Consider the following 21,394-nt stretch of genomic DNA (forward strand, 5'->3'; position numbering starts at 1 on the left):
TAGAAAAAGATAAAGGCTTAAAAATGACATACTATTGATTTGCAGAAATACTTGAACAGCCTCTGTGCTGTCAAATTCAACCAGGAAGCAAAATGAGGCAAAACAGTAAAAAACACCTGTGCGCCAACAGGTAAAGCACATTTACACGTTTTATAAATAATAAAATATATATTTATAAATATCTGGGGTCAAGGTTTAGCACTAAATGTGGTCAATGATAAATTAAATAATGATCTTTTTGTCGGTATTGTGTCTCAGTGAATGAAATGTGATACACAAGCATAGCTGTTTTTAGCGCCCTCTAGCGAGAAGCATGGATGACCTGTAAAATCTACTCATTAAAAGTATATTTTATATATCTCTATATATATATATAATTATACTTTATGTATTCGTTTTAAAAGCTGTGTCTTAATAATTCATCTAAAACGTCGGCAAACTCCTTTCAAACGTTAGCTTGCTAGCTACTGTAAAGAAAGGCAAAAAGACTACAAGAATTCCCAGAATGCTTCTCGCCCCGTGTACGTTCCACTTTGAAAAAACGTCCGCGCGCGGAACGTTTGATATGATGTTTGTGACCGTTAGGAAGCAGCTCATCGTCCTATTCGGTACCAAAGTCGTTGAAAGGTCCCCATTCCAAACGAAATAACATCGCATAAATATAAATATATATATATATAGCTATACACTTCACATGTTACCATCGTCTAACGTCTAGTGGTGAAGACCATACCGGCAGTGAACAGACTTTACCGGCGGGGAATGTTGACGGTGTAACACCACACTTGAGAAGAAGACGCCGATCGCATCCTCCTCTCTGCACATTTAGTTTTAGCTCCATTCTGTCAAATAATTACTATTTAATCCTCGTAAATGAGTCACAGAGGAGACCGGGATGATGAGAGCTGCGGTAACCGGAAGGTCGCGTATGTTTACAGTCCGGAATACATCGAGACTTGCGACAGTTTATCCAAAGTACCAAACCGGGTGAGTGGGATTGAATGTGAGCCAGCAGGCTGTTTGACTCACTAGCTCTGTTCTGCTGTTAACCAGCAGGCTGTTTGACTCACTAGCTCTGCTCTGCTGTGTTGTGAGCATTCACTGTTTTCTTCATTTCATGTGCATTTCCAGGCGAGTATGGTCCACTCACTGATAGAAGCCTATGGACTCCTCAAACACATGAGGTGAGTGGCAGCTAATGTTCGTTCTGTAACCTAAACAGAGATAACAAGGAGATTAACACACACATATCGGAGAGAGAAATAGCTTCATATACTGCACAGAAACAATACATCTAGCTAGCTGCTGCATGGAGTGATTTTAATTATAATTCATACTTTTTCAAAACAGAGTGGATGCTGATAAATGACTCATTTAGTGATTTTACTGCTCTGAAGGACACTCAGGTTTCTGTCAAACTGGAGGAGATTCATCCTCAGACTTAAAGGTCCCATATCGTGGTCATTTTCATGTTCAAACTTCTATTTTGTGTTTCTACTAGAACATGTTTACATGCTGTAATGTTAAAAAAAAACGTTATTTTCTTCATACTGTCTGTCTGGATATACCTGTATTTACCATCTGTCTGAAACGCTCCGTTTTTAGCGCATTTCAACGGAATTGCGTTGCTAATCAAATCAAATCAAATCAAATCAATTTATTTTTGTATAGCGTCAAATCACAACAGAAGTTATCTCAAGACGCTTTATATGTAGAGCAGGTCTATGACCGTACACCATAGTTTTGAGACCCAACAGGATCCACCAAGCGCACTGTGGCCAGGAAAAACTCCCCGATTACTGGGAAGAAACCTGGAGCAGAACCGGGCGCAGGGCGGGCGGCCATCTGCCGAGACCGGCTGGGGGGATAGATAGATAGAGAGAGATAGAGAGAGAGAGATATAGAAGCAGCCACAATAGCAGTCTAGCAGCTGTAATAACTAATACAAGTAGGGCTGATAACACAAAACCAATAGTGGTGGATGGAAAGAGTGATAATACAACTATCGGAAAGCCAGCACTGTCCAGCATCTCTCCTCAGTATGTCCATGTGTATTGGTGTGGGACGTCCCTGCGATCGATGCCCGTGCATTGGTTCCTGCAGCATCAGCATGCTTGCTGGGAGCTAGGCAACAGTTTGGGTCCATGTTTACTTCCTGTCAGCTGATGTTATTTACATCCACTGCAACAGGAAATAAACTGGGACACATTTAGAATATTTATGTGTAAAACCGTGTAATAATCTATATATTGTATATTTGTGACATCACAAATGGACAGAAATCCTAACGGCTTGTTTCAAACGTGCAATTTCTGAATACGGGCTGTGTGTATTTCTCCGTATATTGAGCGTTTTGATAGTTTAACAGTATTTATATAGCACTTAAACCTGCTTTATATTATAAAAGACATGAAAATCTCACTTTTTACAATATTGGACCTTTAATGTTATAGTATTATGAGGCTGGTCTTATTTTACTTATTTACTATTTTTTTTTATTGGTGCAAAAATAAAACAGCAGTGACTTTACAAGTGGTACAACAATGATAAGAACAGGGGAGAAATACCCTAGAAAAGACTAAGAAAACAAGGTGACGTACAGAGTTTGACATGATACGTAACAAAACAAAACAAACATGACAAAACCAAAAAAAGATGAAATAATAGTCATAATAATTCTAGTAATAACATCTTGAATAAATTAAAAATAATAATAATAGCAACAATAATAATACCAATCATATTAATAGAATAACTAGTGGTAATTATATTTTATTATTATTATTATTATTATTTTATGAAACTCAATTATTGATCCCCAGACTCACTCACCACATTCCATACAACAACATACACATAGAGCAACTTTCCCTTACTAACACATACAGTATTATCACTGACATATATTCTCCTGCATCTGCTGCTCCAAAAGAAAATATTTTACAAATCCCTATTCATATTACTAATTTCTAAATCTCCCTGCTTGAACAGTGTGTGCTACGGCACACTATGATATACTCAACTTTATTTATAGAGCACCTTTCATACAGTCATGCAGCCCAGAGTGCTTTGCAGAGCAAGATTGAAACAGCAGACAAAAAAAAAGTTGATAACAATAAATAGAATTTTGCAAGACTGAAAATGACAACAAAAAGCAATACAATTTTAAAATATATATAAAGGTCAGTAGAATAAATAGGCACAAGAGACAGAAATAGTATAAAAAAACAATAATTCAGACTTAAAAACTAAGGCAATAAATAAATAAAAGCCAGGCTAAAAAGATATGTCTTAAGGTTTCTTTTTAAAATGTCCGGCTGCAGAGGATCTGAGGGACCTGCTAGGTACATATCTAAAAAGCATGCCTGAGAGATGAGAGGCTGGTGCCAGGCCATTCAGTGATTTAAAAACTAGTAGGGACATCTTAAAATCACCTCTAAAACTGATGCAGTGATGTATGGTTTAATCTAATTTGAAGGGAAATTGGTTTTATACTCAAATTATTAAACGTGTTGCATGTGTTTTGCAGAAACCTGTATTCAGACAGATGTGTATTGTATAGTTGTGTAGTGTTTTTAATATTCCACAGTATGTTTTAGGTCTAGTGCAGGGGCACATGCTGCTCTTTAGCTCCTCTCCCTGTGGATCTTTTAAAAAATTTGTGGAAATGAATAACAGCTTTTTTTGTTTACATTTTCATTTTTATTTATCATTGTTGTAGGTGTATGGTACGATGGTACGACGGAGTATTAGGGCCACATTGAGGGGAAAAAAAATAATCTGATATTTATTCTGTTGATTCAACATTTACGGCTGTCTGTGTGGTGCCAATATATTCTGTAGCTTTAGGCTGCACACTTGGTCGTTTCTGATCTGAAGGCTATCGAATTTACTCCCCCACAAAGCGTCTGTAGTGGCCTGCTTGGTTACTGTGGTTTATTCACATATAGTATTTCTTTGCCATAGTTTATACAACAAGTTATTGTGCAAGCTGCATGTACCATTAATACATTTGTTGTCTCTCCAGCACCATTAAACCTCAAGTGGCCACCATAGAGGACATGGCCAAGTTCCACACAGACTCTTACCTGGAGCATCTCCACAAGATCAGCCAGGACGGAGACAACGACGACCCCCAGTCGGTCGACTACGGCCTGGGTGAGGAGAGCCAAGAATCACTTTTACCGCCCCCAAATAATGTATTCACATTAGTTATTGGAATCTGTTAAGTCTACCCATCTACAATGCTGCTTCATACCCCTTCCTAGATATTTATTTATGGGTTATTTGATAGGGACAGGTACAATACACATAGACAAACTGAAAAGAGCTATCCGATGCAAGTATCATACAGTTTATAGCGGATGCTAGTTTGCAACACACGTCCCTAAAAGGCCTTTTTAATGAAAGGCGGAGATTAGAAGAGTGAAGTTTAAACAGAATACAGCGAGATACAACAGAAGCGCACATTAAAAACATTACATTTAAAAGCTAGAAACGAGCACAGGTTTGTTGCTGAATTAACCAGGATTTGTTAAAAGTGATGCAGCAAATTTCAAGTGATCAGGTAGCGAGTTCCTTTGTTCCCTTCACAGGAAAAAGCTGTAGAATGTGTGTATATTATATGTTATACTACATATAGAACAACATTTGCAATTTATCATGAACTGTAGCAGAATTCAGGTCACAAGAACATTCATGCACACATTTAGTGTCTCAAAATAGTGATAGGTGATCCTTCTTATTCACTGCAGACAAATTTTATTACCGATGTTTTTGTCTAGCTGGTGTTCATTACAACATAATATGGAAAATAGAGGGATTAAAGTACTACATTTAACTTCTTGAGATGTTATATGCAGTGCTAGTTTGTCGGCAGCAGAGGGCGCTATAGCACAAGATTCAAGGTTTTGGATTGTACTTTTAGTTCGTTTTAAAGGAGTTACTTTTCTTTCTCAGTGCCCTAAATTAAACTAATACGTTTTGCTGTTCTTTTCACATTGCTTGTATACTTTAGTTGAGGTTGGAATACATTAAAAAACCCACCTCATCTGAACTAACCCTTAACCTGGTGGGACACTGTCAAAAAGATCCCACCATGGTTTGTTGTTCTTGGATGAGTCCACCCTCCTCTGATGTTTACATTTCTAACTTTAGACCAATCCTCAAGTTCACCCTCCTTGTTTTCGTTTCCTTGACTCGTTCCCTATCTGTCTCCCTCCCTTCTTTCCTTCACCCTCATCCATCATTGCTCTTCTTCGTGTCCTCGCTCCACTCATCCCTCTGTTACTTCCTCCTTTTGTGTTCTGCACACCTCTCTCGGGTTCATCCTTCCGTCTTGTTACAAAAGCAAACTGCTTCACCTTTTCCTGGATGGAGACATTTCTCTCTCTGCCTCATCCCTTTCATTTATTTTACCTCGCCCTTTCTTGTTTTCCAATGATCACGTCCATCATCTCCATCACTTCTGTCTTCCTCCCTTCCTTCCTAAGCAGAAAAGTATGAAGTCCCAGGAATGACGTAAAAAAGAACAAATCTCTAAAAGAATAAGAAAATAAATGTGGAAATATATAGAGGAATATATAAAAGAATAAATTAGTAAATACAAAATGTGGAAATATAAATGGAAATAAATAAAAGAGTAAGTAAATGCAGAAACATAAAGACAAATAACAAAATATAAAATAATTACAAGCATTTTAATTTATTTTCACATGTATTTGTTCATTTATTTCTGTATATATTTCAAATATATATATTTATTTTGAATATAAATTACTCTATTTAATCTGTTAAGTTTATGATTTCTTAAATTTATTTACTATTTAATGTAATTTATTTATTTTTATTCCTCTCTTTTCTTTTCTTTTCCATATTGCTTTACTTGTTGTTTTATTTATTTCTCTTTATATTTCCACATTTTTTTAATTTACTTATTTATTCTTATATTTATTCCTCTTTATATTTACAAATTTTTGTTACTTATCTATTCTTTTATTTATTCCTATATAAATAAATATATACAGAAATAAATGAACAAATACATGGGAAATTAGATTCAAATGCTTATAAGTGTCTTATATTTTGTTATTTGTCTTTTTGTTTCCATATTTATTTACTCTTTTATTTTCTATTTATATTTCCACTTTTCTTTTTACTTATTTATTCTTTTATTTATTCCTCTTTTATATTTCCATATTCATTTTCTAATTCTTTTACAGATGTATTCTTTTTTTATGGCACTCCTATGACTCGATAGAAAGAAGTTTCATTTTCAGGCAAAAATGTTGATCAAAAGATTTACATTCCTGTTTATTTTTTTTCAAGTGCAGTTTTTTAGAAAACTCTCAAATATTTTATAGTGCTGTTTCATATCATTGTAAATGACATTGTGGGTTCTGGTTAGTCATTATTTTTTACGTTTTAATGTGTTTCTCTGTGTCCAGGTTACGACTGTCCAGTGGTGGAGGGGATATATGACTATGCGGCAGCAGTAGGGGGCGCTACTCTGACTGCAGCACAGTGTCTGCTGGACCAAAAGTGTGAAGTGGCCATCAACTGGGCAGGAGGGTGGCATCATGCTAAGAAGTAAGTCGACCTGTTCAGACAGAAGACAGATAGATACCACTAACCTCAATCGAGTTTAGCCAACTGCGGCTGACCTCATCAGTTCCACTGATGGGCCTGATGGGGGCGCTCCAGGCAAAGGTCAGACCTTGAAACCTTCGGGTTTTATTTCCCCCACTCTCTGTCTTTCTCTGTCTCCCAGGGATGAGGCATCAGGTTTCTGTTATGTGAACGATGCCGTGTTGGGAATCCTCAAACTGAGGGAAAAGTACGAGAGAGTCCTCTATGTGGACGTTGACCTGCATCACGGTGATGGTACGTTGCACACAAACAGAACTCAAATTCTTTAGTCTGTTCTGTTCATTTATCAGGTTGAAATTCAGTTCAACAAGTTTACCATACAGCATTATTTAGTATAGTTGTACATAGGAGTGTAACGATACGTTTTTACAACGATTCGATACATCTAGAGCGATACGATACGATTCAATGATTTGAAATCAATACAGTAACTTTTTTTGCCAAAAATTCAATCAGTGTGACTGTGAAATAAATATCTGATACTGGACAGGATTCCTCAAAGTTTTTCTTGTAAGGGAATCAGGGATAAATTAATTATGGATATAAACAAGTAAACAACGATTAATGTCAAATACATAAAACTTTTATTTGAAAATAATAGAAAGTGCAACTGCAGGACCTGCTGATTCAGTTCTCAAGATACAAGGCAGTACACTATTTAACAAAAAATATAATAAACCAACTTCTATTCAAGTTAAATGAACAGTGGGTTAACCTGCTGCTTCTGTGCTCATTTTCAATATAAACTGTAGATCAATAATACAGAGATCAACCGCTGATAATGATCAAACAGCTGATAGTGATCAAACAGCTGATAGTGATCAGACAGCTGATAGTGATCAAACAGCTGATAGTGATCAAACAGCTTGGGACAGAATCATTCCTACAAACGCAGTTTAAATAATCTACTGGTAGTAATCAAGTAGTCCACCTATAGGGTTCATTTGGGGTCTTTTCATACATGAAAACATCTGGAAAAACATTTTAAAACTACGACAGACTAACGTTAGTTGAATTTCTGTTTTGTTTTTTACTTTACTCCCGTCGTGATAATTTGCCTCGTGGACCGTCTGTTCTCCGGCTGGATACGTGAGGCTGATGCTGCGTGCACGTAGATATCATGACGGGAAAAGGAAAGTCATTTTCTCTGAATGAAAAACTGACAGCGCACGGGGAAAGCTCCTGTGGGTGAACCCTAACCCTGTCTCATGGAGACCGCTGCTCATCTCTCTCCAGCCGCTACCGGGTGAGAGAGGAGGAGTCCAGTGCTCCGTTCGTCTGCATGCACGCCTTGGATGCGTGCTCGCGCTGCAGAGGGCAGAGCTGGCGCATGTCTGTAGAACCAGAGTAACGTTTCTTACGTTTGTATTTACAGTGCCTTCAGAAAGTAATCAGACCCCTTCACTTTTTTCACATTTTGTTATGTTTCAGCCTTATGCTAAAATCAATAAAATTTTCCTCATCAATCTACACTCAATACACCATAATGACAAAGTGGAAACAGAATTTTAGAAATGTTTGCAAATTTATTAAAAAGGAAAAACTGAAATATCACATTGACATAAGTATTCAGACCCTTTACTATGACACTTGAAATTTAGCTCAGGTGCCTCCCATTTCCCTCGATCATCTTTGAGATGTTTCTCCACCTTGACTGGAGTCCACCTGTGGTAAATTCAATTGATTGGACATGATTTGGAAAGGCACACACTTGTTTATATAAGGTCTCACAGCTGATAATGCATATCAGAGCAAAAACCAAGCCATGAGGTCGAAGGAAATGCCTGAAGAGCTCAGAGACAGGATTGTGTTGAGGCACAGATCTGGGGAAGGCTACAAAGAAATTCTGCAGCATTGAAGGTCCCCAAGAGCACAGTGGCCTCCATAATTCTTAAATGGAAGAAGTTTGGAACAACCAGGACTCTCACTAGAGCTGGCCGCCCGGCAGAACTGAGCAATAGGGGGAGAAGGGCCTTGGTAAGGGAGGTGACCAAGAACCCAATAGTCACTCTGGCTGAGCTCCAGAGATCCTGTTTGGAGATGGGAGAAACTTCTAGTAGGACAACCATCACTGCAACACTCCACCGATCTGGGCTTTATGGTAGAGTGGCCAGACGGACATGAAAGCCTGCTTGGAGTTTGCGAAAAGGCACCTAAAGGACACTCAGACTGTGAGAAACAAGATTGTCTGGTCTGATGAAACCAAGCTTGAACTGTTTGGCCTCAATTCTAAGCGTTATGTCTGGAGGAATCCAGGCACCGCTCATCACCTGCCCAATACCACCCCAACGGTGAAGCATGGTGGTGGCAGCATCATGCTTTGGGGGTGTTTTTCAGCGGCAGGGAATGGGAGACTTGTCAGGATCAAGGGAAAGCTGAACAGAGCAAAGTACAGAGATATTCTTAATGAAAACCTGGTCCAGAGCGCTCAGGACCTCAGACTGGGCCGAAGGTTCACCTTCCAACAGGACAATGACCCTAAGCACACAACCAAGACAACTCAGGAGTGGCTTAGGGACAACTCTGTGAATGTCCTTGAGTGGCCCAGCCAGAGCCCTGACTTGAACCCAATCGAACATCTCTGGAGAGACCTGAAAATGTCTGTCCACCGACGGTCCCCATCCAACCTGACAGAGCTTGAGAGGATCTGCAGAGAAGAATGGCAGAAACTCCACAAATCCAGGTGTGCAAAGCTTGTCACGTCATACCCAAGAAGACTCGATGCTGTAATCGCTGCCAAAGTTGCTTCAACTCAATACTGAGTAAAGGGTCTGAATACTTATGTCAATTTGATATTTCAGTTTTTCCTTTTTAATAAATTTGCAAAAATTTCTAAAATTCTGTTTCAACTTTGTCATTGTGGTGTATTGAGTGTAGATTGATGAGGGAAAAAAAGTAATTTTATTGATTTTAGCATAAGGCTGCAACATAACAAAATGTGAAAAAAGTGAAGGGGTCTGAATACTTTCTGAAGGCACTGTATTTACAAATAAAAGTGCTTAAAAACACTTTCATATAACGTTTGTCATCATTAAATACAAGGTGCAATTCCTTAATATCGATACAATCGATTTTTGCGTTTCAAATGGATTTTATATCGATATAGTCTCCCGTGAAGGACAACTTGCCGAGTACCTATCGATGTGGTTGTATCGTAGGAATATAAATCGATACATCGATGTAGTAGATGAATCGTTGAACCCCTAGTTGTACAGGTTGAAAACTATCATCATAAAGCACCCTGATATCACACATTTTCTCCTCCTCTCACTGCAGGTGTGGAAGATGCCTTCAGCTTCACATCCAAAGTCATGACCGTCTCCCTGCACAAGTTCTCTCCTGGATTCTTCCCAGGTTGATCCTTGCAGACGATATTTACAATATGTTTTATTATGATAACCTGTATTGTGAGACAGTGTAAGATAAGTGTGTGTATATGTAGGTACGGGTGACCTGTGTGACACAGGGCTGGGTAAAGGCCGCTGGTACGCTGTGAACGTCCCGCTGGAGGACGGCATCAAGGATGACCGATACTACCAGCTTTTTACCAGGTACACACACACACACACACACACGCACACACACACACACACACACACATAGAGTTAAGTATTAGGAATCCCATGTGCAGCTCAGAGGCAACTTTCAAGGCATATTTTTCTCAAGGATCCCTGAGGAGAAATTCTATTTTCCCTCTCCCGACTGCATCCCACCCAGAGGTCAGGGTCACTTATAGAGCGGGTGCCTTGGAGCTAATGCAGTTTCAGCGTTTTATCAAGAGCACTTCAGGAGGGGATTCCTCCCAACGTTGGGGCGTAAACTTGGGATTTTCCCGTTTGCTGAAACTAATTTCATTGTCAGTGTCTTTTATAGTGCAATAATATCTTGAAACATTAAGAATGACTGTAGATCATAAATAATTTATGAATGGGGACCTCTGATTAGTGGAACTCACTACAAATTAGTTTTCTCTCACTTCTGATTGGTTGAGCTGACTAATGTTCTGTCACTTGTGATTGGTGGAACTGACTATAGACATGTGTTCCATCTTTTCTGATTGTTTGAGCTGACTACAGACAAATATTCCATCACTTCTGATTGGTGGAACTGACTATAGATGAGTGTTCCATCTCTTCTGATTGGTGGAACTGACTATAGATGAATGTTCCACCTCTTCTGATTGGTGGAACTGACTATAAATGAGTGTTCCATCTCTTCTGATTGGTGGAACTGACTATAGATGAATGTTCCATCTCTTCTGATTGGTGGAACTGACTATAGATGAGTGTTCCATCTCTTCTGATTGGTGGAACTGACTATAGATGAGTGTTCCATCTCTTCTGATTGGTGGAACTGACTATAGATGAGTGTTCCATCTCTTCTGATTGGTGGAACTGACTATAGATGAGTGTTCCATCTCTTCTGATTGGTGGAACTGACTATAGACAAATATTCCACCACTTCTGATTAGTGGAACTGACTATAGACAAATGTTCCATCTCTTCTGATGGGTGGAACTGACTATAGACAAATGTTCCATCACTTCTGATTGGTGGAACTGACTATAGACGAGTGTTCCACCACTTCTGATTGGTGGAACTGACTATAGACAAATGTTCCATCTCTTCTGATAGGCGGAACTGACTATAGACAAATGTTCTATCACTTCTGATTGGTGTAACTGACTATAGACAAATGTTCCATCACTTCTGATTGGTGGAACTGACTATAGACGAATGTTCCACCACTTCTGATTGGTGGAAGTGACTATAGATGAGTGTTCCATCTCTTCTGATTGGTGGAACTGACTATAGATAAATGTTCCATCTGTATTACATTTTTTTTGTAATTTTCAGACACTTCTCGAATGTTATTATTTTGAGTGAAAACTTACCAGCTCCTGATTGGCCCAGCCTGCATCATCAGTGGTAACAACAACATGTTTACTTCTGTCTTGTTTTGCAGTGTGATGCAGGAAGTGCGGGCGCAGTTCAACCCGGAGGCGTTGGTCATGCAGCTGGGTGCCGACACCATGGCGGGCGACCCCATGTGCTCCTTTAACATGACCCCAGTGGGGGTGGGCAAGTGTCTGCAGCATGTCTTGGAGTGGCAGCTACCTACACTGCTGCTGGGAGGAGGTACGCTGTATGTTTGTTATTCTGGCTGGTGTTGTGTTTTTGTGGGTGAATGTGAAGATGTATGTCTATGTGTTGGTGTATATGTGTATATTAGTGTGTACTTAGTGTATTAAAATACTCCTAATGAAAGGTAGATAATGTAATATGTCCCTTGAGTGTGTTTGTATTTGCTTTGAATCTCAGTGATTCACTCATTTGTGCACAATTACGCACACATGGATTACACACACACACACACACACACACACACACACACATATACACACATATACACACACACACACCATGCTCTGTTCCAGACCCCTCAGCCCTTGGCCAGATGATAGCTACTACTTATACAACACAATGAAGCCATTTTACTCAACTACAATCCCACCTCTCTTCCTTTCTCTCCCTCCCTTTCTGTCCTACATACTTTCTCTCAGTTATATCCTCTTCTCTTTCTTGGTTCTTGTCATTCTCTTGATTTCACTCAAGTCCATCCTCTTCATCCCTCACTCTTTCTCTTTGTCTTAAGAGAGAGTTGGTAACTTTTCTGACCTAACATTTTGTCTTGTAAGCTTACGGTTTTGTTGTGGAGGGATTTTTGACCACGTCCACACGAAGCCCGCTGAATTTGAAAATGCTTCTTTTTCTCCCCATGTTTCTTTTTTCAGTTCATATCTTTATCTTGACCTCCTGTTTATTCATCCTTCTAAAAGACTAGATTAATTCAAATAAAACTGTTTCACACAGTTCAATGTTAAAGTGATAGTTCAAGTGTTTCTCAGTGGGGTTGTATGAGGTACTTCTCCATAGTCAGTGTATTATCTACAGTAGATGACGGTCGGCACGCCCCCAGTTTGGAGAAACAGACAGGAGTACCAGCATGGGAGCAAAGAGATGTACTGCTGTGGACGGGGGCAGCAGCAAAACGGATTTTAGACACCTAAAAAAATCTATATCAGTTGAAGTGTACGCTGTATTTGGTATATTTTCATCCATTTACCTTGCCATGAGACAGCTTTACAGTCTATGTTTCCAACAGGGAACTGAACCCACACAATAACATATAAAAACACACAATGACACAAACAACTAACCGATCGAGGCAGCAGTGAGGCAGCGGTAAACCAGCCACTCCCGTGTTCTGCAAGGTTTTTTCAATGGAGTCTGGTGGATTTGGCGAGAGCATAGAGGGATGCAATGGCTTCAGTTCCCCGTCGGAAAGGGCTGTCTGACGGCAAGGTAAACTGGCGAAAGTATTCTAAATATAGCGTACCCTTAAACTGGTATTGATTTATTTAGGTGGCTAAAATCTGTTTTGCTGCTGCCCCCGTCCACAGCAGCACATTTTTTACTCCCGGGCAAGTTTGGATTTCATCAGCGTCTGACATATATGCTGCAGGCGACCACAAAATAATGTTTCCTCTTTATATCTGTCTGTATCTCCCTCTTCCTCACCAGGAGGTTATAACCTGGCTAACACGGCTCGTTGTTGGACGTACCTGACGGCAGCAGTGCTGGGAAAGACTCTCTCCTCTGAGATACCAGACCACGAGGTATGACAACACACACTCTCTCTTATAGTCACCCACATTCACATATTCCCACATGAGCACAAACGCGCTCATTCATTGTACTGTCACACATAAAATCACAGGCCAACACACACACACATAAAAAACACACAAACACACCCCCTTGTGTTCACTGTCTGCTGAGTCACTCCATCTAATCAAAGATGGCCGCCCGCTTCTCAATAAAGGGGTTTGTCTGCAGGTGACTCAGACTGAGAAGGCTGCTGGTGTTGACAGTTCCTCTCTGTCTGCTTCATCTAACACAGCCTCCTCTCTCTCCATCTTATTTGCCGTTAAGGTTTATATTAGTGTTATTAAAGGAGAAATCTAAATCTTAATGAAATTCAATTCCATATCGTCTGTACAATAAAGAAGTAATGCATGACTTATTTCCCTACGTATTGGTGCCATGTTCTCTTTGTTGATGTCACTAATCAGGGAAGTTAGTTGGGTTAGTGTTTGTTTGATGATCACTTCCTGTTCCTGGTACAGAGCTGAAACCTTTCATGAACTGGTTGCAGGTTGAGACACTACTTTGTTATATTAGTCCAAGTGTTGGAGCTGGGCAATATGGACAACACTCTTTGTCATGGCTTTCAGTCATGTAGTTAAACTTAAAGAAGGGGTCCATTCTTTTCTGCTTGTTTGAGCTTTGTATCATTCTGTAGCTCTCCAGTGGTGTTCCGTATCTATTCAAATCCCAACACATTTTGGTCTATGTATGTTTTAGCCTCAAAATGCTATTTTCCCAAGCGCTTTGTAAAAACCTTTCCCACGTGACCTGACGTAGGTTTCTGCATGATGATGTTCTACATATATACACATACATCCTCAGTAACTTAGATTGCAGTCAGTGTGCTCCCAGTTTATAGAAGCAGACAGGAGTACCGGTACAGAAGCTAAGCAATGTACTGCTGTGGACGCCATGTTAGTTCAGATCAGAAAGTCTCACTATAACACAAACAGACTAACCGATCGAAGCAGCGGTAGACCAGCAACTACTCTGTTCTGTGAGGGAAAATTACTGTTTTTGTGAATGGAGTCTGGTGGCTTTGAAGACAGCGATATAACGGCTTCAGACATCCCGTCGGAAAGGGCTGTCTGACGGCAAAGTAAAGCGGTGAAAATACTCTAATTAGTTCCATCTTTCACCATTTTATAGACCAAACAACTAATCGATTAATGGAGAAAATAATCGACAGTTTAATCGGCAATGAAAATAACCGATACCACTTTTTTTCAGACCGAGTACAAGTACTTACTTTTGGGTACTCGCCGATACCGAGTACCGATACGAGTACTTCTCTGTGCCAAAAGACCCTCATTGACAGCCAGCTGGAGGGTGTGAGTGACACACGGCAGGCTGGGGAGTCCTGCATACGAGGCGGTGCGCCGCGAAAGGCTCAGGGACGAAGGTGGCTCGCAGCCGCAGCTTTACAGCGCTCCCCACCCGGACCTCGCCGCACCGTGGACAAAGGGCTCCCTGCTCCCGGTGCGACTGTCGACCGTGTCGTGTTGTAGCCTATGTAAAAGGTGCCAGGGGTCTGCGGCGATGTCTGCAACCCACCTGACCCGTCTTGAAACACGGACCAAGGAGTGTAACGCACGCGCGAGTCAGAGGGTGCAAGCAAAACCCCGTGGCGAAATGAAAGTAAGGGCCGGCGCGCGCCGGCTGAGGTGGGATCTCGGCCCAGCGGGGTCGGGCGCACCACCAGTCCCTCTCGCCCACACCGTCGGGGAGGTGTAGCGTGTGCGATAGGACCCGAAAGATGGTGACGAGAGGTTAACGCAACGCTGCCCTAAAGTGGTATCAGTGCTGTGTATCGGAGCCGTTTTGCAAGTACGAGTACATGAGCACAGTATCGGACCCGATACCGGTATCAGTATCGGCATCGGCGCATCCCTAGAATTACTCAACAAGTATGCAATGTAGTGTGGTTCCTTTCAGTGTTTTGATGTTGTGTATGTACCAGAAAATCTAAATTTGTGGGGCAACAAAACGGCTTTCAACTAATAACACTTGTTCGATGATGTTGTTAAGAAGTTTCCTGTATGAAACTCAACACGTAGACCTCCGGTTATGCGCCGTGATTAGGTGTATAATAGTGTGGATGTAAACAACAGTGGAAACACGTCTTGGTCGCAGGGAAGGAAAACATCCCAGTAATTTGTGTTTGTAAAAGAAAGGACATGTGCGACCACGAATGTTCTCATTACGCTAACTGGTAAATCAAATAGAGCCATCCTCTCTCCAAATAGAAATCAGTAGACCCCTCTGTCTTTCTTCCTCCTATACTCTCTCACACACACACAAAGAGTCTCTTTCTCCAGCAACTGATTTTTGGACCTTGTCTTGGTCAAATGTAATGAATAGCTGTGAGTGCGTGAGTGTGTGTGTGTGTTCTGACTGTGATGAAGGTACCTCTTGTTTCTCCTTGTCAGCATCCAATGGCCCTAAATAGCCTTTGACCTCATTAAGAAGCACTCACTGAAAACAAAGCAACTATCAGTGCAGGCAGCTGCCACAGACGATGAAGACGAGGACACACACACACACACACACACACACACATTTTCTTTTACAAAAATATAAGGAATAAACATCCTAATTACTTTTCCTAACTTGAATATTAAAGTGCTTATTGGCTTCTTTTTCCAATTTAGTAGGTAATCTGTTTGAAGGTCATTTTCTACTGAAGTTGTAGCACTACACAACTTTACACAGATGTGTGTGTGTGTGTGTGTGTGTGTGTGTTTGTGGCCCTGTCTGAGCCCGTTGTGCTCGATAAGAGGGGCATTTATCCATGATGACCAAGCAAAGCTGAAGTTCCAGCGACACGGAGAACAAAAACTACCTTTGTATCCCTTTTTTTGTGTGTGTGTGTGTGTGTGTGTCCACCCTTCTGCTCTACTGTAGACAAAACCACATGAATGCACACATTCATTACACTCAGATAATGTACTGGCCTGTTTTATAGCATTTTTTGTGTTTCATTGTATGATAAATTGCCACCAATGTGGAGGAAACAACTGTTAGGAAGTTGCACCAAGTAGAAGTAAAATAAATTAATAAATTATTTTGTTTCCTCTGCACTGCTGCATTTCAGAATGTGTCCTTAACGGACAAAAAAACACCGTCAAAACTAGGGGCTGTGTATTGCAAGAATCTGGTGATACAATACGTATTAGGGGTGGAACGCTCCACAAAATTCACGGTTGGGTTCATATCATGGTTTTCGGTTCGGTTCGGTTCATTTATGTTCCAGTGAGGAGGTCATGTTCTGATTTCAACATGCTTTTCATTTATTTGGCAAAAATAAGTTAACAAATGTTTGCCTTAACAAAAGTATTGCTTCCATAAAGAACATAAACACTTCTTCATTGACAAATCTTAATTGATAGAAAAGGTCTTCTACAGTAATTAGTGCAAACAAAAAAATACAGCTTTGTTATTTTCATATAAATATGATGAAATTATAAACTAAGGCCATAAATTGAAGCATAAACTCAACCAGAACTATGCTAAGAAATGGATAGCTTTTCATCTCCCACTCATTCAACAGTGGCTCATTGGTCATAATTCTGACTATAACAGTTAAGGCACTCAAATACTGACATATTAACAATAAGAAAAAATAAATTACAAAAATAAAATCACAAATGTCTGTAATGTAAATGTAATGTTCCATCTTAAGGCTGTTGGTAAATCCTCAACTGCTGCTTATGCTAGTTTCTACACACAACAGACTAACATTCACACGTGAAGGCTCACATTCTTTGACCATATGCTTTAATTCTGTATTGTTTATGATGGAGTGTGGTCGTATATGCAGCGATAAACACTCTTATAGCAGCAGATATTACTTTATCACGGTGTGAATCTGCAGTGGGAGGCTGTCTGAACGCTGTGGGGGAACAGACTCTCCGTTCAGTCTGCTTTTGTTTCGCTCCGCTGATCGACACATTTGGGTGATGCCGTCGTAATGAAATGTTTCAAGTGTCCACATATAAACCCGACTTCAGTTGAACAGTGTCGGCGTACAGTTTGACACAACTCGTTGTGAGTTTAACTTGACTATCATGAGCTACTGGGCGCTACAGTGCTGCTAACATTCCTGGTGCGCTGCCAAAACTTTCCGGGTAAAACTCACGCTCAAGAGTTTCTGTCCCGTGCGTGCGAGTAGTAAACATGAACAGCTGTTTGGGTAATGGCGAACCGAAAGGGAGTCGCGTACCGAACCAAACGTCCTGAACCGAACAGTTCAGGTCAAAAACAAGAACCGTTCCACCCCTAGTATGTATCATAACGATTCAATATATTGTGATGTATTCAATCAATCAATCAAACTTTATTTATATAGCAAGTCAAATGCAATTCAAAATAACACATTTATACTGCAGGCAAAAACTGCATGTGATTATCATCAAGTGGGCATGTCTGTAAAGGGGAGACTCGTGGGTACCCATAGAACCCATTTACATTCACATATATGGAGGTTGGATGCCAAAAGGGACCCCTGAAAATGGCCATGCCAGATTTTCCTCGCCAAAATTTGGTGTAAGTTTGTAGCGTTATTTAACCTCCTTCACTACAAGCCAGCATGACATGGTTGGTACCGATTCATCAGGTTTTCTAGTTTCATATGATGCCAGTAACTTAACTCTAGCTTTGAAAGCGACCCTGCTACAACCTCTGAAAGATTGAATAGCAGCCGGGCCGTCGGAGTTATAAGAGGTTAGTTAAAAATCTATAGTGTGTTGGAGAATCAATAGAGTATTGCACATCATAATTTTGCGATACTCATGTGTATCGATATTTTATTACACCCCCAGTAAAAACAGTGAAATAATAAATGATGCCGCATCTAGTTTTGAACATCCAGAAACAGACACATTTAGTTTGTTTTATCAGCTCAAATCTCACTGAAATCAATCCAAACAATGCTGGTTTGATTTTTTTTTAAATATTTTGTTGAAAGTGTTTATTTTGAATGGAATGAACTTTATCTTTTTTTCTCAGACCCGAGAGGGCGAGTGTTCAGTCTGTACAAGCCCTGGCCTAAATGGTTAAAAATAGTAGTCTAAAAAACACAAACATCAGTCACAGTTGGCCCGTCACATCAACAATAGTGCTGTAATATTCACTGATTACTAGATAAAATATTACACTGCAGATAACCCACACAATGACCCTGCTTCTATCACACTTATTATACTGCAATATCTTATAAAAACACAAGTAAGAGTGCCTTTTGTAGTTTGGACCGGGACTCGAGCCGTCGGGTCGAAAGTCATTAACCCTCCCCGTTGACTTGTATTGTCTGTTAGCCGTTAGCTGATCCTGATTGACCCCCATTGTGTGATAGTGGTGGAGCCGATCTGTGTGTGAATCGGAGGGCAACAATACAGAGCTTGCTAAGAATAGGCACAGAGGTCAAAGGTTGGTTAAAGGCTCTCATTGGAAGGGCATGGAGATAGTCTTTATAACCTACTGTTTTTGTTTTTTTGAAGAAACATATATTTGTATCGTTTGATGTCCAGATGCTTTGACCTTTTAAATTCAATGTTATTGCAGCAGGTAGCACAGGGAATGTTGGCATAATTTAGGTTCAGACTCTGATCATCATTATTAGGGAGGATTTTGCAGAGCGAAAGTCTTTTACTGCCCTTTTTGTAGAGCTTGTCAGACTACTTCCAAATGCATTTTGTGTGTGAAATTCCATACTAACTATGATATTTAGTACGCTAAAACCATACTGCGTGCGCCACACCTTTCATTTCAACATGGATGCCTTTGAGGGAAGACTGGCCGAGCAGAGACGGAAAATAAGACATAATTAGACATGGAGGTAAGCGACAGTTATAATTACTGAACACAAATGCAATGTTGCCACGGTGTCTCGCGTGAGTATAAATGAAACCAGTAGTACGTGAATTACATACTATTTACATACGGTGAAATATTACAGTATGCAACATTGGACACTACTGCGGCATAAATATCTCACAATGCAATGCGGTGATGACGACAACGTTCATAACAGACGTTGACGGACAGCTCCGTAACATCAATAACACTTCAATTTAACTGTAAGTAGAAGACTTCACTTTGCTAGGAGGCGTAATATATAGATCAGTTCAGACTTTATGATTCTTACAAACCATCGATTGGTCACATGAGATTGGTAGGGGTTACCATGGTTACACGTCTCCAACCAGCAAGGAGGCTCTCAGGAAATGACGATGTAAATGACTGCTCAGTGTGTCTGAAAAGATACATACTACTGTTTATTCACACAATAGTATGTTGAACGATAGTAATGCAGAGTATGTGATGTCAGACGCAGCCTCATTCTCATCTCAGCTGGCAGTCATTTATGGGGTACTGCTTGATTTTGGATCATTACATTCCTTAATTGCAGTAATGAAAAATAAAACCTGACATTAAATCGACACTATATGTTCCAAGCAGCAGCCACCATGGCTGAATGTTGAAGCTAATGCACAATTGCATTTTTTCAAGGGTTCTTTGTAAGTCTAAGGCAGGGGTCGAGCCATATGCAGCTCTTTAGCCCCTCTCCAGTGGCTTTGGCAAAAAATGATATAGAAATGAATAATGGTTATTTTTTTAAATTGTAACTTTCATTAATCATTGTTGTAGGACTAAAGTGATTCTTACATTCTCCAATTGCAAAAATGTGTAGCCTATACTAAAGATGCACCGATACTGGATCGGATATCGTCGACAACGGGGCCGATCTATTTAATTCAGTTCTATGTTCATATACTATGTTCATCATATAGTGGAATTTTAATTACTGTTTAAGTTTTGACCAATTTGTTGCTGCATTAAAAAGGTTTACACTTGAATTGTAATTCCTGTTAATTTTGAAGATTCTTTTGCCAAGTTGTTGGTGCACGGTTTATTAATTTGATACAAAACAACATTCACCAAATTAATGTTACATTATCTTTGTATTTATTTGTTACATTTTGTTTTACAAAGTTATGAAAGCAATTTTGAAGTCAAGCCTGACGTTTCCTTACACATAACTAATGATTCCAGTAACTTCCACACAGTATACCCAAAGCCAAGGTATCGCTATCGGTATCAGGACTGAAAAAGTGGAATTGGTGCATCCCTATGCCTTTACACTGAATATAAAATAAGTTTTAACATTTCAGTCGACTAAACTGTGTGTCGTAGCCTACGTACGTCTACGGCTTGGAATTTATCCTCTAATTTTGCCAATCCTCAATAGCGTTGGCTAGTCTTGAGTTTCCCTAGCTACAGTATGTTTCCAAGTCCCACAAAAGAAAAGTCTCAGAGGAAAACGGAGAATCTAATACATTTAAGACAGATTTGTTTGCCTTCTGCGGCGAGAAATTAGCAAACAACAAAAAAAGTAATTGAAAGACATTTCCTGAAAAGAGCTTCCAGCCAAATCTCAAGGTGATTCTTCAGTGTCCTGCCTCTCGTTTGCACTAGAGTCCTCACTGCATTACACTGAACAGGCGGTGTTACCCTCATTATAAGGCTCAAACATGTTTTGCGGCTCCAGACAGATTTTTTTATTTCTTTTTTTGGCCAAAAATGTCTCTTTTGATAGTAAAGGTTGCTGACCCCTGGTCTAAGGGTTCCATTAAGAACACTTTTCATCCAAAGAACCCCTTTTGGAAGAAAGTGTTCTTCAATGATTGTTGAAAGCATGGGTGTTAAAAGATCCCTTCAGTGCAGTGGTGACGTGCTTATAGCTACAAACTGAGGAAACCGGTGTCAACAAGACAACCTAATGTGTTTTGAAGGTCTTCTGCATCCTCAGATTCTCTTTATACCACACAAAGTGTTAAAATGACTGCCAAAATCTTTCCAGCTAGCGCCCTCGCATAAAAGACCTCCTTTTCAAAGTCCCAGGCTGAATTTCAGTCCCAGTCCGTCCCTGGTTGCACTGAACCACATCAGCCCCGGCCCCTTAGGAGCCTCACGAGGAACCCTGGGTGGGTTCTAGATGAAACCCTTGGAATATAAAAGATGGGTTTGTATACACT

The 21,394-nt window shown here is 40.1% G+C and overlaps 1 protein-coding gene across 1 annotated transcript in view; it reads left to right on the forward strand.

Moving 5' to 3' along the window:
• The first annotated feature begins 635 nt into the window (after positions 1-635).
• hdac8 (histone deacetylase 8) overlaps positions 636-21,394 on the forward strand; it is a 51,898-nt gene continuing 31,139 nt past the window's right edge. Inside the window, exons 1-9 of the mRNA XM_074623228.1 lie at positions 636-987; positions 1,132-1,184; positions 4,028-4,158; positions 6,447-6,588; positions 6,770-6,882; positions 9,925-10,002; positions 10,091-10,199; positions 11,614-11,786; positions 13,233-13,327. Of these exons, the coding sequence (XP_074479329.1) occupies positions 874-987; positions 1,132-1,184; positions 4,028-4,158; positions 6,447-6,588; positions 6,770-6,882; positions 9,925-10,002; positions 10,091-10,199; positions 11,614-11,786; positions 13,233-13,327 (1,008 nt within the window). The 5' untranslated portion in view covers positions 636-873. The remainder of the gene's footprint in view (positions 988-1,131; positions 1,185-4,027; positions 4,159-6,446; positions 6,589-6,769; positions 6,883-9,924; positions 10,003-10,090; positions 10,200-11,613; positions 11,787-13,232; positions 13,328-21,394) is intronic.

Source organism: Sebastes fasciatus, chromosome 22 (genome assembly GCF_043250625.1).
Source record: "Sebastes fasciatus isolate fSebFas1 chromosome 22, fSebFas1.pri, whole genome shotgun sequence".
Taxonomy (NCBI): Eukaryota; Metazoa; Chordata; class Actinopteri; order Perciformes; family Sebastidae; genus Sebastes; species Sebastes fasciatus.